The following is a 21,858-nucleotide window of genomic DNA, read 5'->3' on the forward strand; positions in this document are numbered from 1 at the left end:
CTGTCTTATGAAGAGAGTGCAAATCTTAGACAGACAGGAGAAGAAGCTTCGGAACAAGCTGGTTAAGCGAGTGAAAGTCAAATGGCTTAATCATTCAGAGGAAAAAGCTGGGAGTCTGAGCCAAAGATGAGGAGTCGTTATCCCGAGTTATTCAGTGAGTTTTAATTTCGAAGAAGAAATTTCTTTTAAAGGGGGGAGGGTTGTAGAACCCGCTAAATCAGACTACGTATAAGCCATGCATAATTTCTAGTATTTAAATTAAAAAAAATGATTTTTTTTATTTTTTTTAAGGCATTTTAAAAGTTATTTTATCTTGATTATTTATTTTAAATCGTATAAATTTAGTTTTATCTTTTCAGTTAAATAAACGAGGCCGAACTGGAGTTGTAGTAATGAGATAAATTTTAATAATGAGAAAATATTCCTAGACTTAATTTAAGATAAAAAATAATTTATTTTAATGTAAAAGAATGTTTAGGGATTTAATTAATAATTGAAGTTAGTAGTAAATAAGTTCCTTTATGTCCAATAATTTAATTAAAAGCCTAAATTAAAATACGTGACCAATTGAGATAAGCTAATCTAGGCTTATTTTATTTAATAAATTATAACTTAACATGTTAGTAATTTACTTTAAGGAATTGGCAATGCATGCGAGATAATTACTATCCTAAACTAATTAGTTATTTAATTCACTAAAATACTTAATGGGTAGATAAAACTTTAAAGATTTAAAATACAAGATTTAACAACATTTTCCACCCCATTGTAATAAGCATAAAATCGGCCATCCCTTGTTAGATTTAAAAATAGTTGGAAACTCTCCATTTTTGATATCTTTCCTTATCCTTTCATGGTAGAATAATTCTATCATTTTAAATCCTCAATAATTATTAATTAAACAATTTTCCTACCCATTTTTGAAGCAAGAATTCGGCCTCCTCTTGATAAGATTTAATATTGAACGACAACTCACCATGTGATTCATTTTCCTTGATCATTTCTTGATAGATAATTTCCCTCAACATTTAATCACCAACAATTAAACAATTAAGCAATTTTCTACCTTGTACCTAGACTAGATTTCGGCCATCGCCCCCTCAATTATCCCTCAAAATCCTATGATCAAACCATTCTCTTATCTATCAAATTCTAGGATAGAAAGATTGATCTTGCCATTTAATCTCCAATTATCTTGCAACCTTCCCATTTATTTTCCTAGCCTTTTCCCCCACTCCATATTCTCGAAATTTCAGCATCTTTCAGCAAGAAAAATCGTGAGAGGCTAGAGGAAAAATAAGAGAGAAAAACAAGCTAGAAAAGAAAACTCCGTCTCCGCCGCGCCGCATCGTCGTATTGATTTGTTTTCGTTTCATACAAATCCAAGGCGTGTTTATATTATCTTTTCTCTTCAATCAAGTCATATACATACTTTTAAACCAGATTATGTTCATATTTCATGCAGCAAAACCGAAAATCTGTCAAGCAATTTTCGAAACATTATACAGAATTTTTCGGCTCTTCACTTGTGCAGCTCACGGTTTTGATGTTTTTGTGGTTTCAGCGTTGGCTCGATTTCTAGGGGCTCAAGGCTGCACCTAGGATTGTTATAGGGTATATTAAGACGAGATTGGTCCATTGGTTCGAGTTCATTCGCTACAGAAACACACATTTGACAGAAACTTGTCATTTGATGCCATTTTGAGTCTCGATTTTCTTGTTTGGATTGTCTAAGGTGAGGTTCGAATCTTTGTTGGCTTTTAGGCCTGTAACAATGGTTGGAACCCCTCCTTCTCATGTCTAGGACGTGACCAAGATGACCTTTCATGGCTTGGTTCACGTTCCCATCGGTTTTTAAAACAAACAAGAACAGCGCCCCATCGGTCTTCCATTTTTCTGGTTTTGGTTGTGTGAGTTGGGTTTCGAATTTATTGTGTTAGGTGGGTTGTGGTTGGCTTCTAGCCCTTAGCCATGACTCATACAACGCCTTAGCATATCTAGCATGGACCATGGTTAACCTCATAACCATTGGATCCTTCATTTGACAGCAAGAACAAGCAAGACACCTCACGCGTGTGAGGTGTGTTCTCGGGTGAAGCTTGTGAGTTGTTTCAGGTGTTGGCTTGGATTGTAGTTGGCCTAGGGCCCTTATCAACAGTTCAAACCATACCTTAGGATGTTGGTAAGAGGCTGTGGTCGGTGGTTCAAGCCCCGATGGCCGATAGTCTCGAAAACGAAGCAAAGAAGCGCAACAGCTGCTGCTGTATTTGTTTTGACAGCAGCTGTAAGTTGGGTTCAGATGTCACGTACGAGTTCTTGGTTGGCTTTTAGCCTATGACCTTGGACGCGACAGTGCCTCATTGAGTTAGGAAGGTCATGTTTTTGGCGGTTCGTGATTTGGTCAAGTTTAGAGGTCGTACTAGAATTTACGGTGCAATGTGCCAAAGTGACTCTTGAAAGAGCGTTTCATGATTTTGGCCTCCATGCCCAATTTTCGTGTATTACAGCCCTTGATATTTATCTTTCATCATTTTAGGTGTATTTTAATCATGACTAAATGATGGTTCAGGTTGGTACGGAGTCATGGTTAGATACTAAGTTCGTTGGACGTAGTAGTCTCGTTTTTAGTTCGATTTTGTAATGTTGGTCAAGTGAAGTTTGTTTTCATGTTCCTAATGTTAGAATTAGGTCGCAGCGAGCCTGGGAACTATCAAACTCAATTACTAAAATAAAACAGGATAATAATCATATTACGTGCATAAATTATAAAAGTTTATTTTTGACATTTATGCGATATGTCTTGTGGCCACTTCACACTCATGAGATTACAGCTTATGGGATTATTACTTCATCCTGTTGCTACTGACCAGTTCATGTTCATATATGGGTACAGATATCCAGTCCAAGGACTCTGATGATCTCTACCGCCCAGTATACTGTTGTTTAGTCTGATCAGATGATTCAGTTCATGTTATGGGTTACTTGCGTGGAACTTAATCTCAACAGAAAATTATGATGTGCTACTTTATGACAGGGCTCTATCGAGAAAACATTTTACGTACGATTTTTCAGTTATGCACGTAATTATAATTATTCATGACACGATATTCACGTTACGCTTTACAATATGATATCTTTCCATGGCATGAAATTTTATGATATATTTTACTTGTTATTCACGATATACACATGCTGACTCTTTAGACTCACTAGACTTGATTGTTGTAGGTACGGATGAGGTCGGGGCCGAGGGCGGGGACCAGTGAGCTAGCTTGGGTCGACAGTAATAGGACCCGAGGACCTCACTTTTATCATTTATTATTTTTATGTTCAAACACATTTTATCACGATGAATTACTTTAAGTTGTTGTTTTGAAACATATATTTAGTTCTGCTGCTATTTTGACATTTAAACTTTTATTCCGTTGTTACATTAAACATTAAAACTTTTATTCAGATTATTTTATGAATGATGCAAGTTATTTACTTTTAAAGGAAAATTTTAAATTATTCCGCAAATTTTCAAATACGAAATACGGGCCTCTACAGTTTTAGTCTGATCAGACGTTCATGTTATGTTATGGGCCACTTGCATTGAAAAATTATCTCCACTAGAAAAATCTCGATATAGTAGTTTATGAAAGGACTCTATCGAGCAATATTTTACGCACGATCTTAAGATATGCACGTTTTTCTAATTACTCATGACACGATTTTCACCTTACGCGTTACGATATGATATTATTACGTTGCACGTGATTTTATGATATATTTACTTGCTATTCATGATATACGCATGTTGAGTCTTTAGACTCACTAGACTTGATTGTTGTAGGTACTGATGAGGTCGAGACTGAGGGCGGGGACCACTGAGCTAGCTTGGGTCAGCAGTAGTAGGAACCCGAGGACCTCATGTTTCAGTTTACTCACCTTTTATGTTATAATTCAGATTTTTATATGTTGGACTATTTTAAGTTGTTGTTTTTAAACAAACACAATATTTACTTCCGCTGTTATTTTAAAGTTAAAACTATTTACTGATATATTTTATGAATGAGACAAGTTATTTATTTATTTAAAGAAATTTATTTTTGATAATTCCGTAAAAATGTGAATACGAAATATGGGCCTTTACAGTTGGTATCAGAGCCTATGTTATTGTAAAGGGTTGTACTACTACTGATCTCGAGAAGCTCATGAAGTAACGTCTTCGGTCTGTAAGTTTTACGCATTTCGTTTAAAGCATTAAAAATATTTTACCAACATGTTTCCATGAAACGTTTTATGTCCAGATTATGATTATACAATATTTATTTAAATTTAGAGAAATAATAGGATTGCATGTTGGTTACATATGGGTTATGTATGGACAGTATGTCTCCTAGACGCATTCATGATCGCACGAGAGATGATGAGCATCGTCATGAGGACGGTGAGGATCATAGGCAGGAGAGAGATTTACCACCACCCGCTCCACCGGACATGAACACCCAGATGTTAGCCGAAATGACTCAGTTCTTCGCACGGTTTGCGGGAAACAATGCTGGGGTAGCCAGGCAGACGGGGCCTGAGGCTACCTATGAGCGGTTCATGAAGATGAGACCGAAGGAGTTCTCAGGGACGACAGATCCTTTGGTTGCCAAGGGCTGGATTAAATCCCTGGAGGTTATCTTCGTATTCATGGAGCTTGGGGATGAGGATATGATTTGTTGTGTAACCTATCTGTTTGGAGGAGACGCTTGTCTGTGGTTGGAAGGAGCATCGATAGCCTTAGATTTGGCTACTCTGAGCTGGACGTGCTTTACAGAGGTATTCTACTCTAAATATTTTATTGACAAGGTGCGTTCCAGATTGACCAGGGAATTTATGACCCTCAGGCAGGGAGACATGACTGTTACGGAGTTTATCCGTTAGTTTGAGAGGGGTTGTCATTTTGTACCCCTGATTGCAAATCATGTTGGAGCCAAGTTGAGGCATTTTCTGGATGGTCTACGGCCAATCTTGTGCGGCGATGTCAGGGTGGCTGGCCCTACTACCTATGATGTCGCTGTCTCCAGAGCTCTATCTGCAGAGCAGGACCAGAATGATATTAAGAGCAATCTTCACGGTAAGCGACCATTTAAGGCGCCGCACCGCGCTCCTTAGCAGGAAAATCAGAGTAAGAAGCCTTTCCATGGCCCATCCAGGAGTAGAGGACAGCAGCAGCAGGGACAGGTAGTCCCGAGGCCCTCGGAGTATCCAGTCTTTGCCAAGTGCACACGCCGCCATACTGGAGTTTGTAGGTATGGTTCAGGGAAGTGCTACAAGTGTGGTAGTCCTGACCATTTACTGAAGGATTGTCTTCAGAAGAATCTGCCTACCCAAGGCGGAGTTTTTGCTCTCCATGCAGTGGAGACAAACCCTGAGACGATGCTCTTGACAGGTATTTTAAACTTTAAGTTGTGTTGAAATTTAATGTTTTGGGTTAAGATTTTGATCTTAGAATTTGTGATAGAATTGCATGTTCTAGTCAGTGTCATTTTCGAGAATTTAGGTTAGAAGAACTTTGACCTTTGCATGACTATAAATTTGATTCTTTTAACTATTGGGTTCAGCATGATGTTTCAACCTTTCAGGGAGAATTTTTATAGCTGGTTCAGCTACAAATGCCTTGATAGATTCAGGGGTTACTCATTCGTTCATTTCGGAGACCTTTGTAAATCTCCTCAAGGTCAAGACCATTGGGCTAGACATAGTGTATTCGGTAGTACTGCCTTCTACGGAGGAGCTGATAGCCACAAATGTGATCCGAGACATAGACCTTGAACTTCATGGTAATCTTGTCTATGCAGATCTTATCGTATTGCCGATGCCAGAATTTGTTATCATTCTGGGTATAGACTGGCTATTAAGGAACATATTTTTGATTGACTTCCAGCGGAGATTTGTTCTAGTCCGACCTCTTGGGAGAGAGCAGTTCTTATTCGAACCAGACAGGTACTTTCCTTTACCACGTATAATACCTTGTGTCTAGGCTAGGAAGCTCATGCGTAGAGGGTGTCGAGCATTTTTAGCGACTTTTGTATCTGTTCCCGAGACACCCAGTCAGTCAGCCTCTGATGTCCCAATTGTCAGGGAATTTCTAGACATTTTTCCTGATGACGTCTCTGGTATGCCACCTGTGCGTGAGGTGGAGTTTTCTATTGAGCTTATGCCAGGTACCGCACCGATCTCAAAAACACCGTACCGATTAGCATCGATAGAGATGGCAGAACTCAAGAAGCAAATTCAGGAACTTCTTCACAAGGAGTTCATTCGACCGAGTTTTTCACCATGGGGCATGCCAGTGTTGTTTGTAACGAAGAAGGATGGTTCGATGAGGCTCTGCATTGATTACCGGGAATTGAACAGAGTTATAGTGAAGAACAAATACCCACTTCCAAGGATCGAAGATTTATTTGATCAGTTGCAGGGAGCTTCAGTATTCTCAAAGATTGATTTGCGTTCTGGTTATCACCAGTTGAAGGTAAAAGATGCCGATGTTCTCAAGACTGCTTTTAGGACTCGTTATGGCTACTTCGAGTTCTTTGTGATGCCGTTTGGTTTGAAAAATGCGCCAGCGATCTTCATGGACCTCATGAATCGCGTATTTCAGCCGTAACTTGACCAGTTCGTGATAGTATTCATAGACGACATTCTCGTCTACTCAAAGAATCAAGAGGATCACATCAGACATCTGACCGCAGTATTCCAGACCTTGCAAAGGCACAAGCTATTCGCGAAGTTCAATAAGTGCGAGTTCTGGTTAGAGAAGGTGGCATTTTTAGGCCACGTCATTTATAGCAGCGGGATTGAGGTAGACCCGGCGAAAGTTGCAGCAGTCAGAGACTGGGTTGTGCCCCAAAATGCATCGGAGATCCGTAGTTTCCTTGGGCTAGCAGGATATTATCGGAAGTTTATTCAGGGATTCTCCTCTATCGCAGTCCCACTCACATTGTTGACAAAGAAGAATGCTAAGTATGTGTGGAGAGATGAGTGTCAGAAGAGCTTCAATTCTTTGAAACAAGCTCTTATTTCAGCGCCAATATTGGCCATGCCGTCAGGGCCCGGAGATTTTGTTTTGTATATCGATGATTCGAAGCTCGATTTAGGTGTAGTGTTGATGCAACAAGGGAAGGTGATAACATATACTTCTCGTCAGTTGAAGATCCATGAGAAGAACTACCCTACCCACGATCTAGAGTTGGCAGCCGTAGTATTTTCCTTGAAGATTTGGAGGCATTATTTGTACGGAGAGAAGTGCCAGATCTTTACCGACCATAAGATCCTCAAGTACTTCTTTACGCAGAAAGAGTTGAATATGCGTCAGAGGCATTGGTTAGAGCTAGTGAAGGACTATGACTATGACATTTGCTACCACCCTGGCATAGCTAATATAGTTTCGGATGTGTTGAGCAAGAAAGTCGCAGTGATGGCTCATTTGGTGATTCCGAGACCCCTTCAGTTGGGGATGCAGAGGTTTGATCTGGAGACATATCCTCGTGGTAGAGCTCCCCGTCTATCTACACTGACGATTCAGTCTTCTCTTTTGGACCGTATTCTCAATGGATATCAAGCAGATGAGCAGTTGGCGAAGTGGATGAAGAGAGATGAGGCCAAGGGCAGTATCTTGTATATAGTTAGCGACAGTATTGTGAGATATTGAGACAGGATGTGGGTTCCTAGCGGCGGTTCTATTCGAGCGGATATTTTATCTGAGGCCCATATGTCGTCGTACTCTATTCATCCTGGGAGTACGACGATGTACAAAGATCTGCAGTTGTTGTATTGGTGGCCCGGGATGAAGAAGGATATCAGATGTTTTGTATCCGAGTGTCTGACGTGTCAGCTAGTGAAAGCGGAACATCAGGGGCCGGCAGGTATGCTCAAGCCTCTTCCTATTCCCGAGTGGAAGTGAGAAAATGTTACCATGGGCTTCATTGTCGGTTTGCCGAATTCAATCAGAGGGTCAAGTGCTATCTGGCTGATTTTTGATCGTCTATTAATCCAGTTGGTGGGGAGTCATTTGCAACAGCTCGGAGCAGTCTTGTGCCACACATTATCTCCTGCTTGCGCGCGAGGAAGTTGATGATTAAGGGGTGTCAAGCTTTCCTGGTTAGTCTTTATCAATTCCCGACACTTCCAGTTGGATTATTGAGGAGGTGGAGGTCGTCAAGGAGTTTTCTAGTGTTTTTCCCTACGATGAAACTGGCTTGCCACCGGAGAGAGTTGTGGAGTTTTCTATCGAGCTAATGCTGGGAACTGTGCCAATTTCTAAGGACCTTATCGACTTGCGCCTAGGGAGATGAAAGAACTGAAATATCAAATTCAAGAGTTTTTAGACAAGGGTTTTATTCACCCTAGCTCATCCCCATGTGGCGCGCCTGTTCTCTTTGTGAAGAAGAAGGATGGCAGTCTGAGACTTTGCATTGATTACCGAGAGTTGAATAGAGTGACCGTGAAAAACAAATATCCATTCCCACGAATTTAAGACCTATTTGATTAGTTTCAAGGAGCTTCGTTTTTTCAAAGATATATCTTTGTTCTGGTTTTCATCAATTGAAAGTCAAGGAATCAGACGTACATAAAACGACTTTCAGAACTCGTTATGGAAACTACGAATTTCTTGTGATGCCTTTTTTTGTTGAAAAATGCCCTAGTGATCTTCAAGGATCTCATGAATCGCGTTTTTCAGCTGTATCTAGATCAATTTATTTTCATGTTCATAGATGACATTCTGATATACTCGAGAAGTCACGAGGAGCACAGTCATCATCTGAGGACAACAGTACAAGTGCTTCGAAAACGAAAGTTGTTTGCTAAATTCAGCAAATGTGAGTTCTGGTTGGAGAATGTGGGGTTCATAGGCCACATTATTTCTAGGGATGGAGTTGAGGTCGACCCACTAAGGTTTAAACAGTAAAGAAGTGGTAGTACCTAGGAATGTATCTGAGATTCCCAGTTTCTTATGCCTGGCCGGTTATTATCGCAAGTTTATCAAGGGATTTTCCTCTATTACAGTGCCCTTGATAGATTTAACAAAGAAAAATGTCAAGTTTGTGTGGAGTGCCGAGTGTCAGAGCAGTTTTGAGACGTTGAAGAAAGCACATACTTTAGCACCAGTTCTAGCGATGCCATCCGGACAAGGGGATTATGTGCTTTACACTGATGCTTCAAAGATCGGTTTGGGCGTCCGGCTGATGCACAATGATAAGGTGATTACCTATGCGTCGAGACAGCCAAAGAATCATGAGAAGAACTATATGACACACGACCTTGAATTAGCTAGAGTCTTTTTTACACTGAAGATCTGGAGACATTACCTGTATGGCGAGAAATGCAAGATTTTTACCGATCACAAGAGCCTCAAGTATTTCTTTACCAGAAGGAGTTGAACATGAGACAGAGGCAATGGTTGGAGCTGGTTAAAGACTATGATTGTGACATTAGCTACCGCCCGGGAAAAGCTAATGTCATGGCCGATGCATTGAATAGAAAGACCGCAGTAGTAGGACTTCTAGCATTACAGAAACCTCTTCATACAGAGATTCAGAGGTTCGACCTTGAGATTTATGCTGGTGGCGACGCACCGAGATTGTCTACTTTGACGGTGCAGTCCACTTTGAGAGACCACATTCGTACATAGAAGTCTACTGATGAGCAGTTGCAGAAGTGGAAGACAAGTGATGAATCGAAGGGCAGTACATTGTATTTTGTGGAAAACAACATTGTCAAATATAGAGGCCGGTTGTGGGTGCCTAGTGGTGACTCGTTGAGACGCGAGATTATGACAGAAGCACATGATTCACCGTACTCTATCCACCCCGGAAGTACGAAGATGTGCAAGGACTTAAAGTTATGGATGGACATGAAGGGAGATATTTGGAAGTTGGCATCGGAGTGCATCAATTTTCAGTAGTTGAAGGCAGAGCATCAGAGACCAGCATGGTTGTTGAAGCCACTCCCTATTCCCGAGTGGAAGTGGAAGAATATTAAGATGGACTTCGCGGTTGGTATATCGAAAATAGTGAAGGGATACAATGCTATTTGGCTAATCGTGGATCGTCTGAATAAATCAGCACCTTTCCCGCCAATGAAGAAAACGTACTCCATGTCGCAGTATGCCGAGCTGTATATTCGAGAGATACTTAGACTGCATGGAATTCCAATGTCTATAGTATCCGACAGAGGTTCGCATTTACTTCATCATTCTGGAAAAGTCTTCATTTTGCCATGGGAACCAAGCTATTGTTTAGTACGGCTTTCCGTCCACAAACTGACGGCCAATCCGAAAGGGTGATCCAAATTCTGGAGGACTTATTATGAGTTTGTGTGATCGAATTTCAAGGTAGTTCGGAGCCGAAGTAACCGGTAGTGGATTTTACCTATAACAATAGCTATCAATCGTCTATAGGTATGGCTCCCTACGAGACTCTATACGGAAGAAAGTGTATATCACCGATTCATTGGGATGAGGTCGGAAAGAGAGCTGAAATTGGACCCGATATTGTTTAGCAGACTGCGGATTTAGTAGTTAAGATCCGAGATAGGATGAAGACGACAAAGAGTAGACAGAAGAGCTATGCATACAAGAGGAGGTGTAATGCCCGAGATTTTATTTTGTTAATATGAGATTATTGATTTATAAATTGATGTAATTATGAAAGGAACAAGCCGAAAAAGATAAGAGGAAAGCATGTGTATTATGTGCGAGGACAAAACACCTCGCGCATATGCGCGAGAAGATGCGCGCATATGCGCGAGAGAGGCAGAAGACCTCGCGCATATGCGCGAGACAAGGCACACATATGCCTGAGCAGTTTCAAGTGACAAATGCCGAGACAAAGAGTCTCGCGCATATGCGTTGGGTAAGTTCGCGCATATGCGCGAGACATGCTGAAGGAAAATAAGACACTTGTATTATCATGCAATTGTACATGTATAAATTCCTTCATTCCTTTCAGGATATTGAAAAAAAAGACCGAGACTCCATTTCAGAATCCTCAAGCTTCTTTATGTTTTAGAATTGCGACTGCGCAAGATTCGCCCATTAGAATTTCGATCCGAGTTCAGTACTGTGTTTCTCTTATTAAATGCTTCGACAAGATGTAAGTTTTCTTCCTTTTCTTACATGATTTGAAAATGTGATAGGGGAGAAATCAGATATGATTGATATCCAGTGTTCTTGAGATAGTAGACATCGTAGAATCGAAACCAGATCGAAGAACGGATACCATATTAAATTGTTATCATTTTTAAGATTTGATTTGATTGAGATTATGCAGATTTGAGAATATCAGATTGTGTTTTTGTTGATTATGAGTTATGATTTGTATCTAATGATATTGTATTCCTTGAACATGTGATGCCAGATTGGTATTGAAGATTTCAAAGACAGAGCAAAGCCAAACCCCGAGAAAAAAAAGGTATAAACCAATGTTAGACCGGGAGATATAACTCGAGTTATATACGACTTGAGTTTCCCAAAACCACATACTTATTCGTTATTGTTTTGATATATTTGAATTCTTTGAATGTTTGAGCTTATTCTATTGATTTATAGAAAAGCAGAGAATAGAAGATAGATGTCGAGAGCGAGTCTTCGGCAGAGGTGTCAAGACACTGGATGTTTGGTTTATATCGATGTGCTTAGGAGTAGATCGACTCCAATTGTAGAGATTCGATATAATGTGCCAACGTCCGGGAACCGGGATCCCTAGACTAGAGAAGAGTCGGGTAAGAGATTCAGAGTCAAATAGTTTGATTTACATTTTTATATCGATTCATTCATTCAGATTATGATACATGTTATTGATAACTGTTATATGATTTTGTATATTTTTATATGAAATGCATGTATATGTTGTTTATACTGGGAATTAAATTATCACCGGAGTTATCCGGCTGTTGTTGTGTTTTTATGTGTGCATGACAACAAGTGGGACATGATCAGGGTCGAGAAGAGGATGAGAGATCAAGATTAGAGTGGAGATCCGGACCTAGAAGTAGAATTGGTTTTCGACACTGATACGTAGTTGTTGAACCTTAGTTTGGTATGTTATGGTTTTATTTTGTACAAGACTTGTACTGTGGATGTTGATGTACATATTACTGATAAGTGCAAGATTTGCACTTAATTTACATTAAAATCCATTTTGAATTATGCTTGTTTCGAACAGAATTATGCGTTTTTGGTTTGTTTATGTTGTCATTACAGGAATGGAGAAAATAGCGGACACGAAGTCAAGTCGAGTCAAGGAAACATGGCGCAATGAAGCACTCGGACAGAACCTCGTGCGCGCCCGCGCGAGATCACGCGCAGCCGCGCATGCACAGATGATGCAAATGACCAGAAGCTCGCGCGCGTCGGCGCGAAATAACGCGCAACCGCGCGCGCGCAAGTACAAGCAAACAAGCAGACGTCTACGCGCCGTCGCGCGACATCTCGCGCACCAGCGCGCGCACAGAAGCAGAAGATGACCCGAGAGGTGCGCGCGACAGCGCCACTTTACGCGCAGACGCGCGCACCTAGACAAGCAAGTGACCAGACGCTTGCGCGCGGCCGCACGAAAACACGCGCACCCGCGCGCACACACGCATGGGCCAATCACAGTAGATCGCGCGCCACAGCGCGAGATCATGCGCCACCGCGCGTGCGCCGCGGCCATAATAGGTATAAAAGTGCGATCGCTAGGGCAGAAAAGAGAAGAGCCGCCGTGAGGAGAAAACACACGAAAATACACCATCTTGGGAAGAAAAAGAAGGCGAGAGGAAAGTACTGAGAGGCGAAGATCGATTACAACTACGAAGAACGACGGATCTGGGGACAGAGACGACGCTTTGGATTTGTTATCTTTTCTTTTGTCTCTTTATTTTATTGCGTGTCAATGCCTAGAACTACAAATATGTATTGGTTTCTCTTGGATTTCGTGATGAACTAAACTTCCATTCTAGAGAATGACGTAACTCTGTGGATACGATGATTTGACATCGTTATTTATTTGATTGAATTCCGCTTTCGTTTAATTGTGTTCTCTGCATTTACTGCACTGCAATTTACTGGCCATAAATTGTTTGTTGTTTGATTAATCTTATAACTCGGGAGAGGGACTAGGATTATAGATCATTAGAGACACATCGTTAGATGTTTATAGCGTTCGGAAGGCGTATAACTTTAGCGAGGCTTAGTAAGAACATTGTTTGCACTTATCTATGAAACGTAGATTCTAATTAGGAATAATTGAATCGAAGTTGATAGATACACTTTATTCGTCACTTGGGAAAGGGGGAATAAAACAATCTAAGTGTTCTTGGCCATTAATTGATTGGAATTCAGGAATATAAAAATTCAACTGTGAATAATTATCGTGGAAACTTTGTGAAATAATTTCTCTAGATACTTTCTCTCATTATTATCTCTCAATTCGGTGACTTAATTAATTCATTGTTTTCAGTTAATTCATTCAACCAAACCAACCGTTTATTCAATTTCTCTAAATAAAGTTGAGACTATTTTAATTACAAGAATTGATATACAATTTTACACACACTCCTCGTGGGATCGATATCTGTACTCTAACCAGTACTAAAACTTGACACCGTACACTTGCGGTAGGAAAACGTGCAACAAGTTTTTGGCGCCGTTGCCGGGGAGTGTCAAATTTGAATTTATATCAGTATTGTTACCAAGTAGACTTGACTTTAATTTAGAGTTTATTTTTATTGTTCTACTTTGTTATTTTATAATCTTCTCTGTTTTTACAGTGCATGCGAAAATATACAAATCCCGACTTGCTGGTTTTTGATCCTGAAATCGAAAGAACTGCCAGGAAATTAAGGAAAGCAAGACGAGAGGAGATTAAAGAAATGGCTGAAAACAGAGATCATCAGAACGAGCTCCCACGAGAGGTGCCAATCCGAGAACATTTCCGCCCAGTCATTAACGCTCACTATTCTGGAATAGCTCGTGGAACCATTGCTGCTAATAACTTCGAGCTAAAGCCCGCACTGATCAACATGGTTCAACAGAACCAGTTTGGAGGTGCAGCCACATCAGATCCCCATCTTCATCTCAGGACTTTTCTAGAGATCACGGACACGGTAAAAATTAATGGTGTTTCTGACGAAATTATTCGATTGCGTTTGTTTCCGTTTTCTCTCAGGGATCAGGCAAGGAGCTGGCTCCAATCTCTGCCGCTAGGGAGTATTACTACATGGGCAGATTTGGTCACAAAATTTCTGTCAAAGTATTTTCCTCCTGCCAAGTCTGCTCAGCTGAAAATAGACATCACTAACTTCAGGCAGAGGGAATTTGAAGTGTTATATGAGGCTTGGGAGAGATACAAAGAACTGCTCAGAAAATGTCCGAATCATGGATATGCAGAATGTGTTCAGATTGAGCTCTTTTACAATGGTCTGGATGGGCCAACTAGAGGCAATGTGGATGCAGCCGCCGGAGGTACTATTTTTTCTAAAACACCTGATGAAGCTTATGAATTACTTGAACAGATGACCATCAACAGTTATCAGTGGCCAAGTGAGAGATCAGGAGTACAGAGAACAGCTGGAGTGTATGCCGTAGACCCGATCACATCACTGACTGCACAGGTTTCGGCATTGACAGCACAAATTGCAGCGATGAACAAGCCAGGCCAATCTACGTCTGATGTAGCTTTGGTAATTGCTGTGGAAGAGCCAGTTGTGGAAGAAGCTCAGTACATTAACAATCATGGCTATGGAGGCTACAGAGGTAACCCTCCCCCTAACACTTATCACCCTGGTTTGAGAAACCATGAAAACTTTTCTTATGCAAACAATAAGAATGTGTTGAATCCCCCACCGGGGTTCAACACATCAAATGGGGAAGGGAAGCCGTCATTTGAGGATTTAGTTGGAACGTTTGTTGCTGAATCTGGAAAGAGAATGTCTAGGACTGAGTCTAGGCTTGACAGCCTAGAAACCCACATGGCAAGTATTGGTGCTACTTTGAAAATTCTGGAGTCGCAAGTTGGGCAAATAACGAAGCAACTCACATCTCAACCATCAGGTGCAGTGCAAAAGAATGCAGACCCAAATATGAGAGAGGTGAATGCTATTTTTATGCAGCATGAGGAGATTGGAGTGGTAAGCAAACAAGAGAAAGTTGATCAGCCGACTCCAAGCAAAAAGAACCGAGGTAAGAAAGGTAAGAGTTATGATTTTGATCAATGCGTTGATATTTCTTTACTTCCCTACCCCCAAAGATTTTTACAATTGAAGGCTGAGTTTCAAAAGAAAAAAAGTCTTGAATATCTCAAGAACCTACACTCTAACATTCAGTTTGCAGAGCAGGAAGAGGTGGCTTTTACTGAAGAAGATGGTAAGGGGAGGCAAGGAGGTCTTCCCCAGAAGCTGCAGGATCCCGGGGAATTCGTCGTACCATGTGAAATAGGGGGTCAGTTAGTGGAAAAAGCTATATGTGATTCAGGAGCAAGTGTGAATATAATGCCGAGTTCTCTCTACGATAAACTTGGATTGAGCAACATGAAGCCCACGAGATTAAGTTTACAAATGACAGACAAATCGATCAGGACACCGTTGGGCATTGTAGAAGATGTTGAGCTCAAAATTGATAAATTGAAGCTTCCAGTCGATTTTTTGGTACTTGACATGAGGGACAGTCAGAATGTTCGTACCATTTTAGGACGACCATTCTTGGCTACTGCTGGAGCCGTCATTGATTTGAGACAAGGAAAACTGACCATGGAGGTTGATGGTCAAAACATAGAACTCAAGGCTTCCAAGATATCATACGATCCACCATGAACAAGATGGGTATAGTCGGGCTGATGACGTTAAACCAAGCGCTGTGTGGGAGGCAACCCACAATTTATTTTCTTTAGCATTCATTTTGTTTTTATTATTGTATTTTATTTTACATCCTTAGTTGTTAAGTTTACCCACCACCAGATCTATCACCGCCGCAGCCCATGGACATGGATGACACAGATGCTGCGGACAACAACTCGAGCGCCCGAGTTTTGACACTCGTGCGCAAGGTATGTGTTGTCGTGTTCTTTATTTCTATACATTGAGGACAATGCATAATTTAAGTTTGGGGGGAGGGTAAAATTGCGTTGCTTGTAAGAATTTTTCCTGCAATTTTTTTTATTTCTATTGCTCAGTAGTTTTTATTTACTTTTTTTATTGCATGTTAGAACTTGTTAGGTAGCATCATGGATAAGCAAAATGTGTGACCAATGATGAAAACTGAATTGCGACTATGAGATATATATATATGTTTATGATAACCTCGGAGTCACAATTATTTTGCACGGTCGTGTTGTTGATACTATCATTGCTTAGAGACAAGTTGCATGCCTATGATGCTAAATAGATGAGGGGGATACGATTCTTGGTAAAACTTGCATGACATTGATTGACACTTCTGCAGACTTAGAAATGATCTAGGCAGTCTTTCACAACATCCTTGGGCCTGTGTTTTTTTTTTACTGTCAATTGTAGCCCGTTGAGCTTCAAAGTTAATTGAGATGCTTATTTTTTTTGTGCACCTATTTCATATATCATTTTTATTGAAAATTGCATGTGATTGGTTTGTATGAGTTGACTAATGGATTGACGGAAGTCTAGAACTTGTTTGAACACTTTTCGAAGCGAAATACGGATAATATGTGACATAGGAATGATTTAGGCGATCTTTGGAGCCGTTTTGAGCCTTCAAGCCTACCAAATGAACATGATATATCCCTAGTGTCCCATTTTGAGCCGACTAAAAAACAAGTGGTGTGTGTCAATGACACACAATTAACCCCCACTTGTATCTATTATACATCCCACAACAACTACCTAATGAAGCTTATACATTTACTGTCTTACCCAATTTTGAGAGAAATAAGTTCATGGGTGTTGGAATGATTCAAATACTCCTTGAAAAGAAAAGAAAAAGTTAAATGTGCTGAAAGGAGTTCAAAAGAAAGAAGAACAACAAAAAACAAAAATATGTGTTAATCAAACGTGGTGAAAAAAGAAAATATGGGAAATGAAGGATATGAATGAAAAGAAAACAGTAATTGGGTGGTGAATGAAAATAGAATAAAAATGGGTGAAGTTGATGAAGTTCAAATATTTCTCTCAAATTTTGATTTCCATACCTTTATTGTAGCCATGAGCCGTAGCCTAACGTTACAAGCCTACAAGACCTATTAACCCTGTCACATTTATCCAATATACTAGTGGATAAAAGTTGTTAAAGTCAAGCCTATGGATACCTGAAATACAGTGTCAACGAATATAGACTTTAATCACTTGCTTGCAGGCATCTCAATTTGTGATTTCATTTTTTTGGCATACTGTTGATTGACCGTCTTTCAATCCAAATAATCACCGATAAAGTCCTATGTGATCTGTGAATGCAAATTTATATCTTGATGAAGTGTAAGTTGAACTGAACTGAGGAATTCTTAATTCTGTAAGGCGAATGGGAATTACACTTCTATTTGAGCAGTCGATGGGGTAAACGAACATTGACATATCACACACACACGTGACTCTTGGGAAATCGTGAATTACATGAAATTAAATGAGTCGGAGGTCAATATCACTTTTCGCATATCCATGACTTTAGTAGTTGCGTATTTATTTATTAGCTTTTATTCTATTTTGCTCGGGACTAGCAAAAGTTCAAGTTTGGGGGGTTTGATAAGTGCAAGATTTGCACTTAATTTACATTAAAATCCATTTTGAATTATGCTTGTTTCGAACAGATTTATGCGTTTTTGGTTTGTTTATGTTGTCATTACAGAAATGGAGAAAATAGCGGACACGAAGTCAAGTCGAGTCAAGGAAACATGGCGCAATGAAGCACTCGGACAGAACCTCGCGCGCGCCCGCGCAGCCGCGCATGCACAGATGATGCAAATGACCAGAAGCTCGTGCGCGTCCGCGCGAAATCATGCGCAACCGCGCGCGCGCAAGTACAAGCAAACAAGCAGACGCCTACGCGCCGTCGCGCGACATCTCGCGCACCAGCGCGCGTACAGAAGCAGAAGATGACCCGAGAGGTGCGCGCGACAGCGCCACTTTACGCGCAGACGCGCGCACCTAGACAAGCAAGTGACCTGACGCTTGCGCGCGGCCGCACGACAACACGCGCACCCGCGCGCACACACGCATGGGCCAATCACAGTAGATCGCGCGCCACAGCGCGAGATCATGCGCCACCGCGCACGCGCCGTGGCCATAATAGTTATAAAAGCGCGATCGCTAGGGCAGAAAAGATAAGAGCCGCCGTGAGGAGAAAACACACGAAAATACACCATCTTGGGAAGAAAAAGAAGGCGAGAGGAAAGTACTGAGAGGCGAAGATCGATTACAACTACGAAGAACGACGGATTTGGGGACAGAGACGACGCTTTGGATTTTTTATCTTTTCTTTTGTCTCTTTATTTTATTGCGTGTCGATGCCTAGAACTACAAATATGTATTGGTTTCTCTTGGATTTCGTGATGAACTAAACTTCCATTCTAGAGAATGACGTAACTCTGTGGATACGATGATTTGACATCGTTATTTATTTGATTGAATTCCGCTTTCGTTTAATTGTGTTCTCTGCGTTTACTGCACTGCAATTTACTGGCCATAAATTGTTTGTTGTTTGATTAATCTTATAACTCGGGAGAGGTACTAGGATTATAGATCATTAGAGACACATCGTTAAATGTTTATAGCGTTCGGAAGGCGTATAACTTTAGCGAGGCTTAGTAAGAACATTGTTTGCACTTATCTATGAAACGTAGATTCTAATTAGGAATAATTGAATCGAAGTTGATAGATACACTTTATTCGTCACTTGGGAAAGGGGGAATAAAACAATCTAAGTGTTCTTGGCCATTAATTGATTGGAATTCAGGAATATAAAAATTCAACTGTGAATAATTATCGTGGAAACTTTGTGAAATAATTTCTCTAGATACTTTCTCTCATTATTATCTCTCAATTCGGTGACTTAATTAATTCATTGTTTTCAGTTAATTCATTAAACCAAACCAACCGTTTATTCAATTTCTCTAAATAAAGTTGAGACTATTTTAATTACAAGAATTGATATACAATTTTACACACACTCTTCGTGGGATCGATATCTGTACTCTAACCAGTACTAAAACTTGACACCGTACACTTGTGGTAGGAAAACGCGCAACAATTACTCTGGATCTTGTAAATGAAATAAGATTGATTATCATATGTTGCGCACTTATGTACTTTAGAAAAAAAAAATTAGACCCTGTACAATTAATCGATCTAATTAATCCCAAAGACGATTTAAGAAGATGAATTAGGTTTTGGTCCCCACACCAGGTGGCATCAGAGCTATAGGTCCCTTAGACTGACCTAGAAGGGAGTGAGCGGGGTAGAATGAGTTTTCTTTTCTGATTTTGCGGTGATAGCATGTTTTATTGCTTTATAATATACATGTTTACCTGATTATCTTATTTGATTGGAAACATGTATTATTGAGAATGAATCAGAACCGATTCTTGATCAGAGGTAAGATAATCAGAGGAGGACTGAGACAGATTTGCGAGATTTGATTTCTAACCCTTTTGATAATCAGATATGCCTCCTCGAAGAATCCCAAAACAGGGTAGTACATCAAATAATCTGATGGATGTTACAGAGACACCGATGGAAACACTGTTGAAGAGATTTCAGTCATTTAAACTGCCAACTTTGAAGGGCACTAAGACTTAAGTTGACTGTGAGAGCTGGCTTGTTGATATTGAGATGCTGTTTGATTCACTCGATTATACAGATGAGCGAAGAGTCAGACTGATTGAGCACCAGTTGCATGATGTTGCAAAGAATTGGTGGCTTACGACAAAGAGGGCTTTGGAGTATCGAGGTACGGTTATTACTTGGAAATTCTTTAAGACTGAGTTTTATCAAATATTCTTCCCAATATCGTACAGAAAGAACAAGGGTGCAGAGTTTGCTAACCTGAGACAGGGCCAACTGAATATTGAAGAATACGTGGCAAAATTCTCTACCTTGCTGCGTTTTGCTCCACACGTTGCTGAGAATGATGAAGATGTTGCTGATCAGTTCATTAATGGGCTGAATCCTAAGATTTTTACACTGGTAAATACCGGAAGATCGAATAATTTTGATGATGCTTGGAATAGAGCAAAAGGAGTTGAAGCAGGCATGATTAAGCAGAAAGGAGCTTCATATGTTGCACCAGCACCGAAACAACAACAACCCTTGACTCAGTTCCACCAACCCCCTCCCAGATTTTAGAGTGGCAGTAGCAGCAGCGAGAAGAAAGATCAACTGAAAGCCAGAGGAAAACAGTTTAAGAAGTCTGGTAGTAGTTCATCTAGCTCCAGTGGTTCACGACAGAGTCAGAGTTATACAGGGGTCTATTGTAGAACATGTGGAGGAAGGCATCCCATAGAGCAATGCCAATGAGTGTTTGGTAGTTGCAATATCTGCAGACAGCAGGGACACTTTGATAGAGTCTGCCCACAGCGAAGTTCTCAATGATCCCAGGGAGCAGAATCATCTGGATCAGTGGCTCAGACTGATAGACGATCATCTACTGTTCACTCTTTCCAGCCAGCACCTGCCCAGTCACAACCGACGCCAGTAGGAAGCCAGACTTTTAGCCAACCTCCGATACAGTGGGCCAGAGTATTTGCATTGACTGTGGAACAGGCCCAGGAAGCATCTGATGATGTTGTTGCAGGTAACTGTTCTCTTTGCGGTTATCATGCTTATGTGTTGATTGATACGGGTGCATCCCATACTTTTATATCTGAGCGATTTGCATTGATACATGCGTTGCCTATTGAGTCTTTATCAACTTTAGTATATGTCTCTTCACCTTTGGGGAGAGGTATTATATTAGTGAATGCTGTTAAACATTGTATACTGCAGTATGATGGCCATGAAATAGAGTTAGACTGTCTTGTACTTGGTTTGTCTGATTTTGATTTCATTATCGGTATTGATATGCTGACCAAGTACAGAGCTACCATAGATTGTTTCCAGAAAATTGTGAGATTCAGACATGAGATGACTGATGAGTGGAAATTTTACGGTAAGGGTTCTAGATCTAGAATTCCTTTGATATCTGTATTATCTATGACTCGATTATTACAAAGCAAAGGGATTCTTTGTGTATTCAGTAGATGTATTGAAGTCGAGCTCTTCTGTGGGACCCGGACGCTAATTCATTTCTTAATCATCTTTGGGAATAATTTGATCAATTATAATAAACGTGGTCTAATTTTTTTTTTAAATACAAATGCGGAACGTAATGGAATCACTCTGATACACATATCAAAAGTAAAGTGTATGTCTTGTACTCAATACATTAAAATCAACTAGGGTTCAACTACTTTATATCAAGTGCTGAAGCCTATCTACTTCTGATTCGGATCTCCACGCTAACTTGTCCTCTCTCATCCTCTTCTTGACCCTGATCCTGTCCCACCTGTTGTCATGCACACATACAAGCATGACAACAGTCGGATAACTCCGGTGAGAATATAATCCCAGTATAAACAATGTATACATGCAATCATATAAAACATATAAGAAAGCATAAACAGTCATCAATAACATGTATCAAATCTGAAAACATAAATCGATATAAAACTGTAACTCAACTAGTGACTCCTCATCTCCAACTCGACTCATCTCTAATCTAGGGATCCCGGTTCTTGGACATTGGCACATATATCCAATCTCAGCGATAGGAGTCAATCCACTCCTAAGCAACATCGATATAATTCAATCATCCAGTGTCTCGGCATATCCGCCAAAGACTTGGCATATCCG

At 40.4% G+C, this 21,858-nt stretch overlaps 2 protein-coding genes across 2 annotated transcripts; both read left to right on the forward strand.

Moving 5' to 3' along the window:
* The first annotated feature begins 10,015 nt into the window (after positions 1-10,015).
* LOC140842956 (uncharacterized) lies at positions 10,016-15,822 on the forward strand. Its single transcript, XM_073211166.1, has 4 exons — positions 10,016-10,208; positions 12,236-12,312; positions 13,783-14,767; positions 14,909-15,822. Exons 1-4 carry the CDS (start codon positions 10,016-10,018, stop codon positions 15,820-15,822), a joined length of 2,169 nt encoding a protein of 722 aa, XP_073067267.1.
* A 3,978-nt stretch (positions 15,823-19,800) lies between these two features.
* Positions 19,801-20,313, forward strand: LOC140842957 (uncharacterized). The gene has a single exon (XM_073211167.1). It carries the CDS (start codon positions 19,801-19,803, stop codon positions 20,311-20,313), a length of 513 nt encoding a protein of 170 aa, XP_073067268.1.
* The last annotated feature ends 1,545 nt before the right edge of the window (positions 20,314-21,858 follow it).

This window comes from Primulina eburnea, chromosome 10, assembly GCF_022965805.1.
Source record: "Primulina eburnea isolate SZY01 chromosome 10, ASM2296580v1, whole genome shotgun sequence".
Classification (NCBI taxonomy): domain Eukaryota; kingdom Viridiplantae; phylum Streptophyta; class Magnoliopsida; order Lamiales; family Gesneriaceae; genus Primulina; species Primulina eburnea.

Bases quoted from the DNA above. Each gene is read 5' to 3' on its own strand.
- LOC140842956 (XM_073211166.1), top strand. From the start codon at position 10,016: ATGGACTTCGCGGTTGGTATATCGAAAATAGTGAAGGGATACAATGCT. The intron at 10,209-12,235 runs GTTCGCATTTAC...TTGTCATTACAG, and splicing joins GTCTATAGTATCCGACAGAG to GAATGGAGAAAATAGCGGAC. The intron at 12,313-13,782 runs GTGCGCGCCCGC...CTGTTTTTACAG, and splicing joins AAGCACTCGGACAGAACCTC to TGCATGCGAAAATATACAAA.
- LOC140842957 (XM_073211167.1), top strand. From the start codon at position 19,801: ATGCTGTTTGATTCACTCGATTATACAGATGAGCGAAGAGTCAGACTG.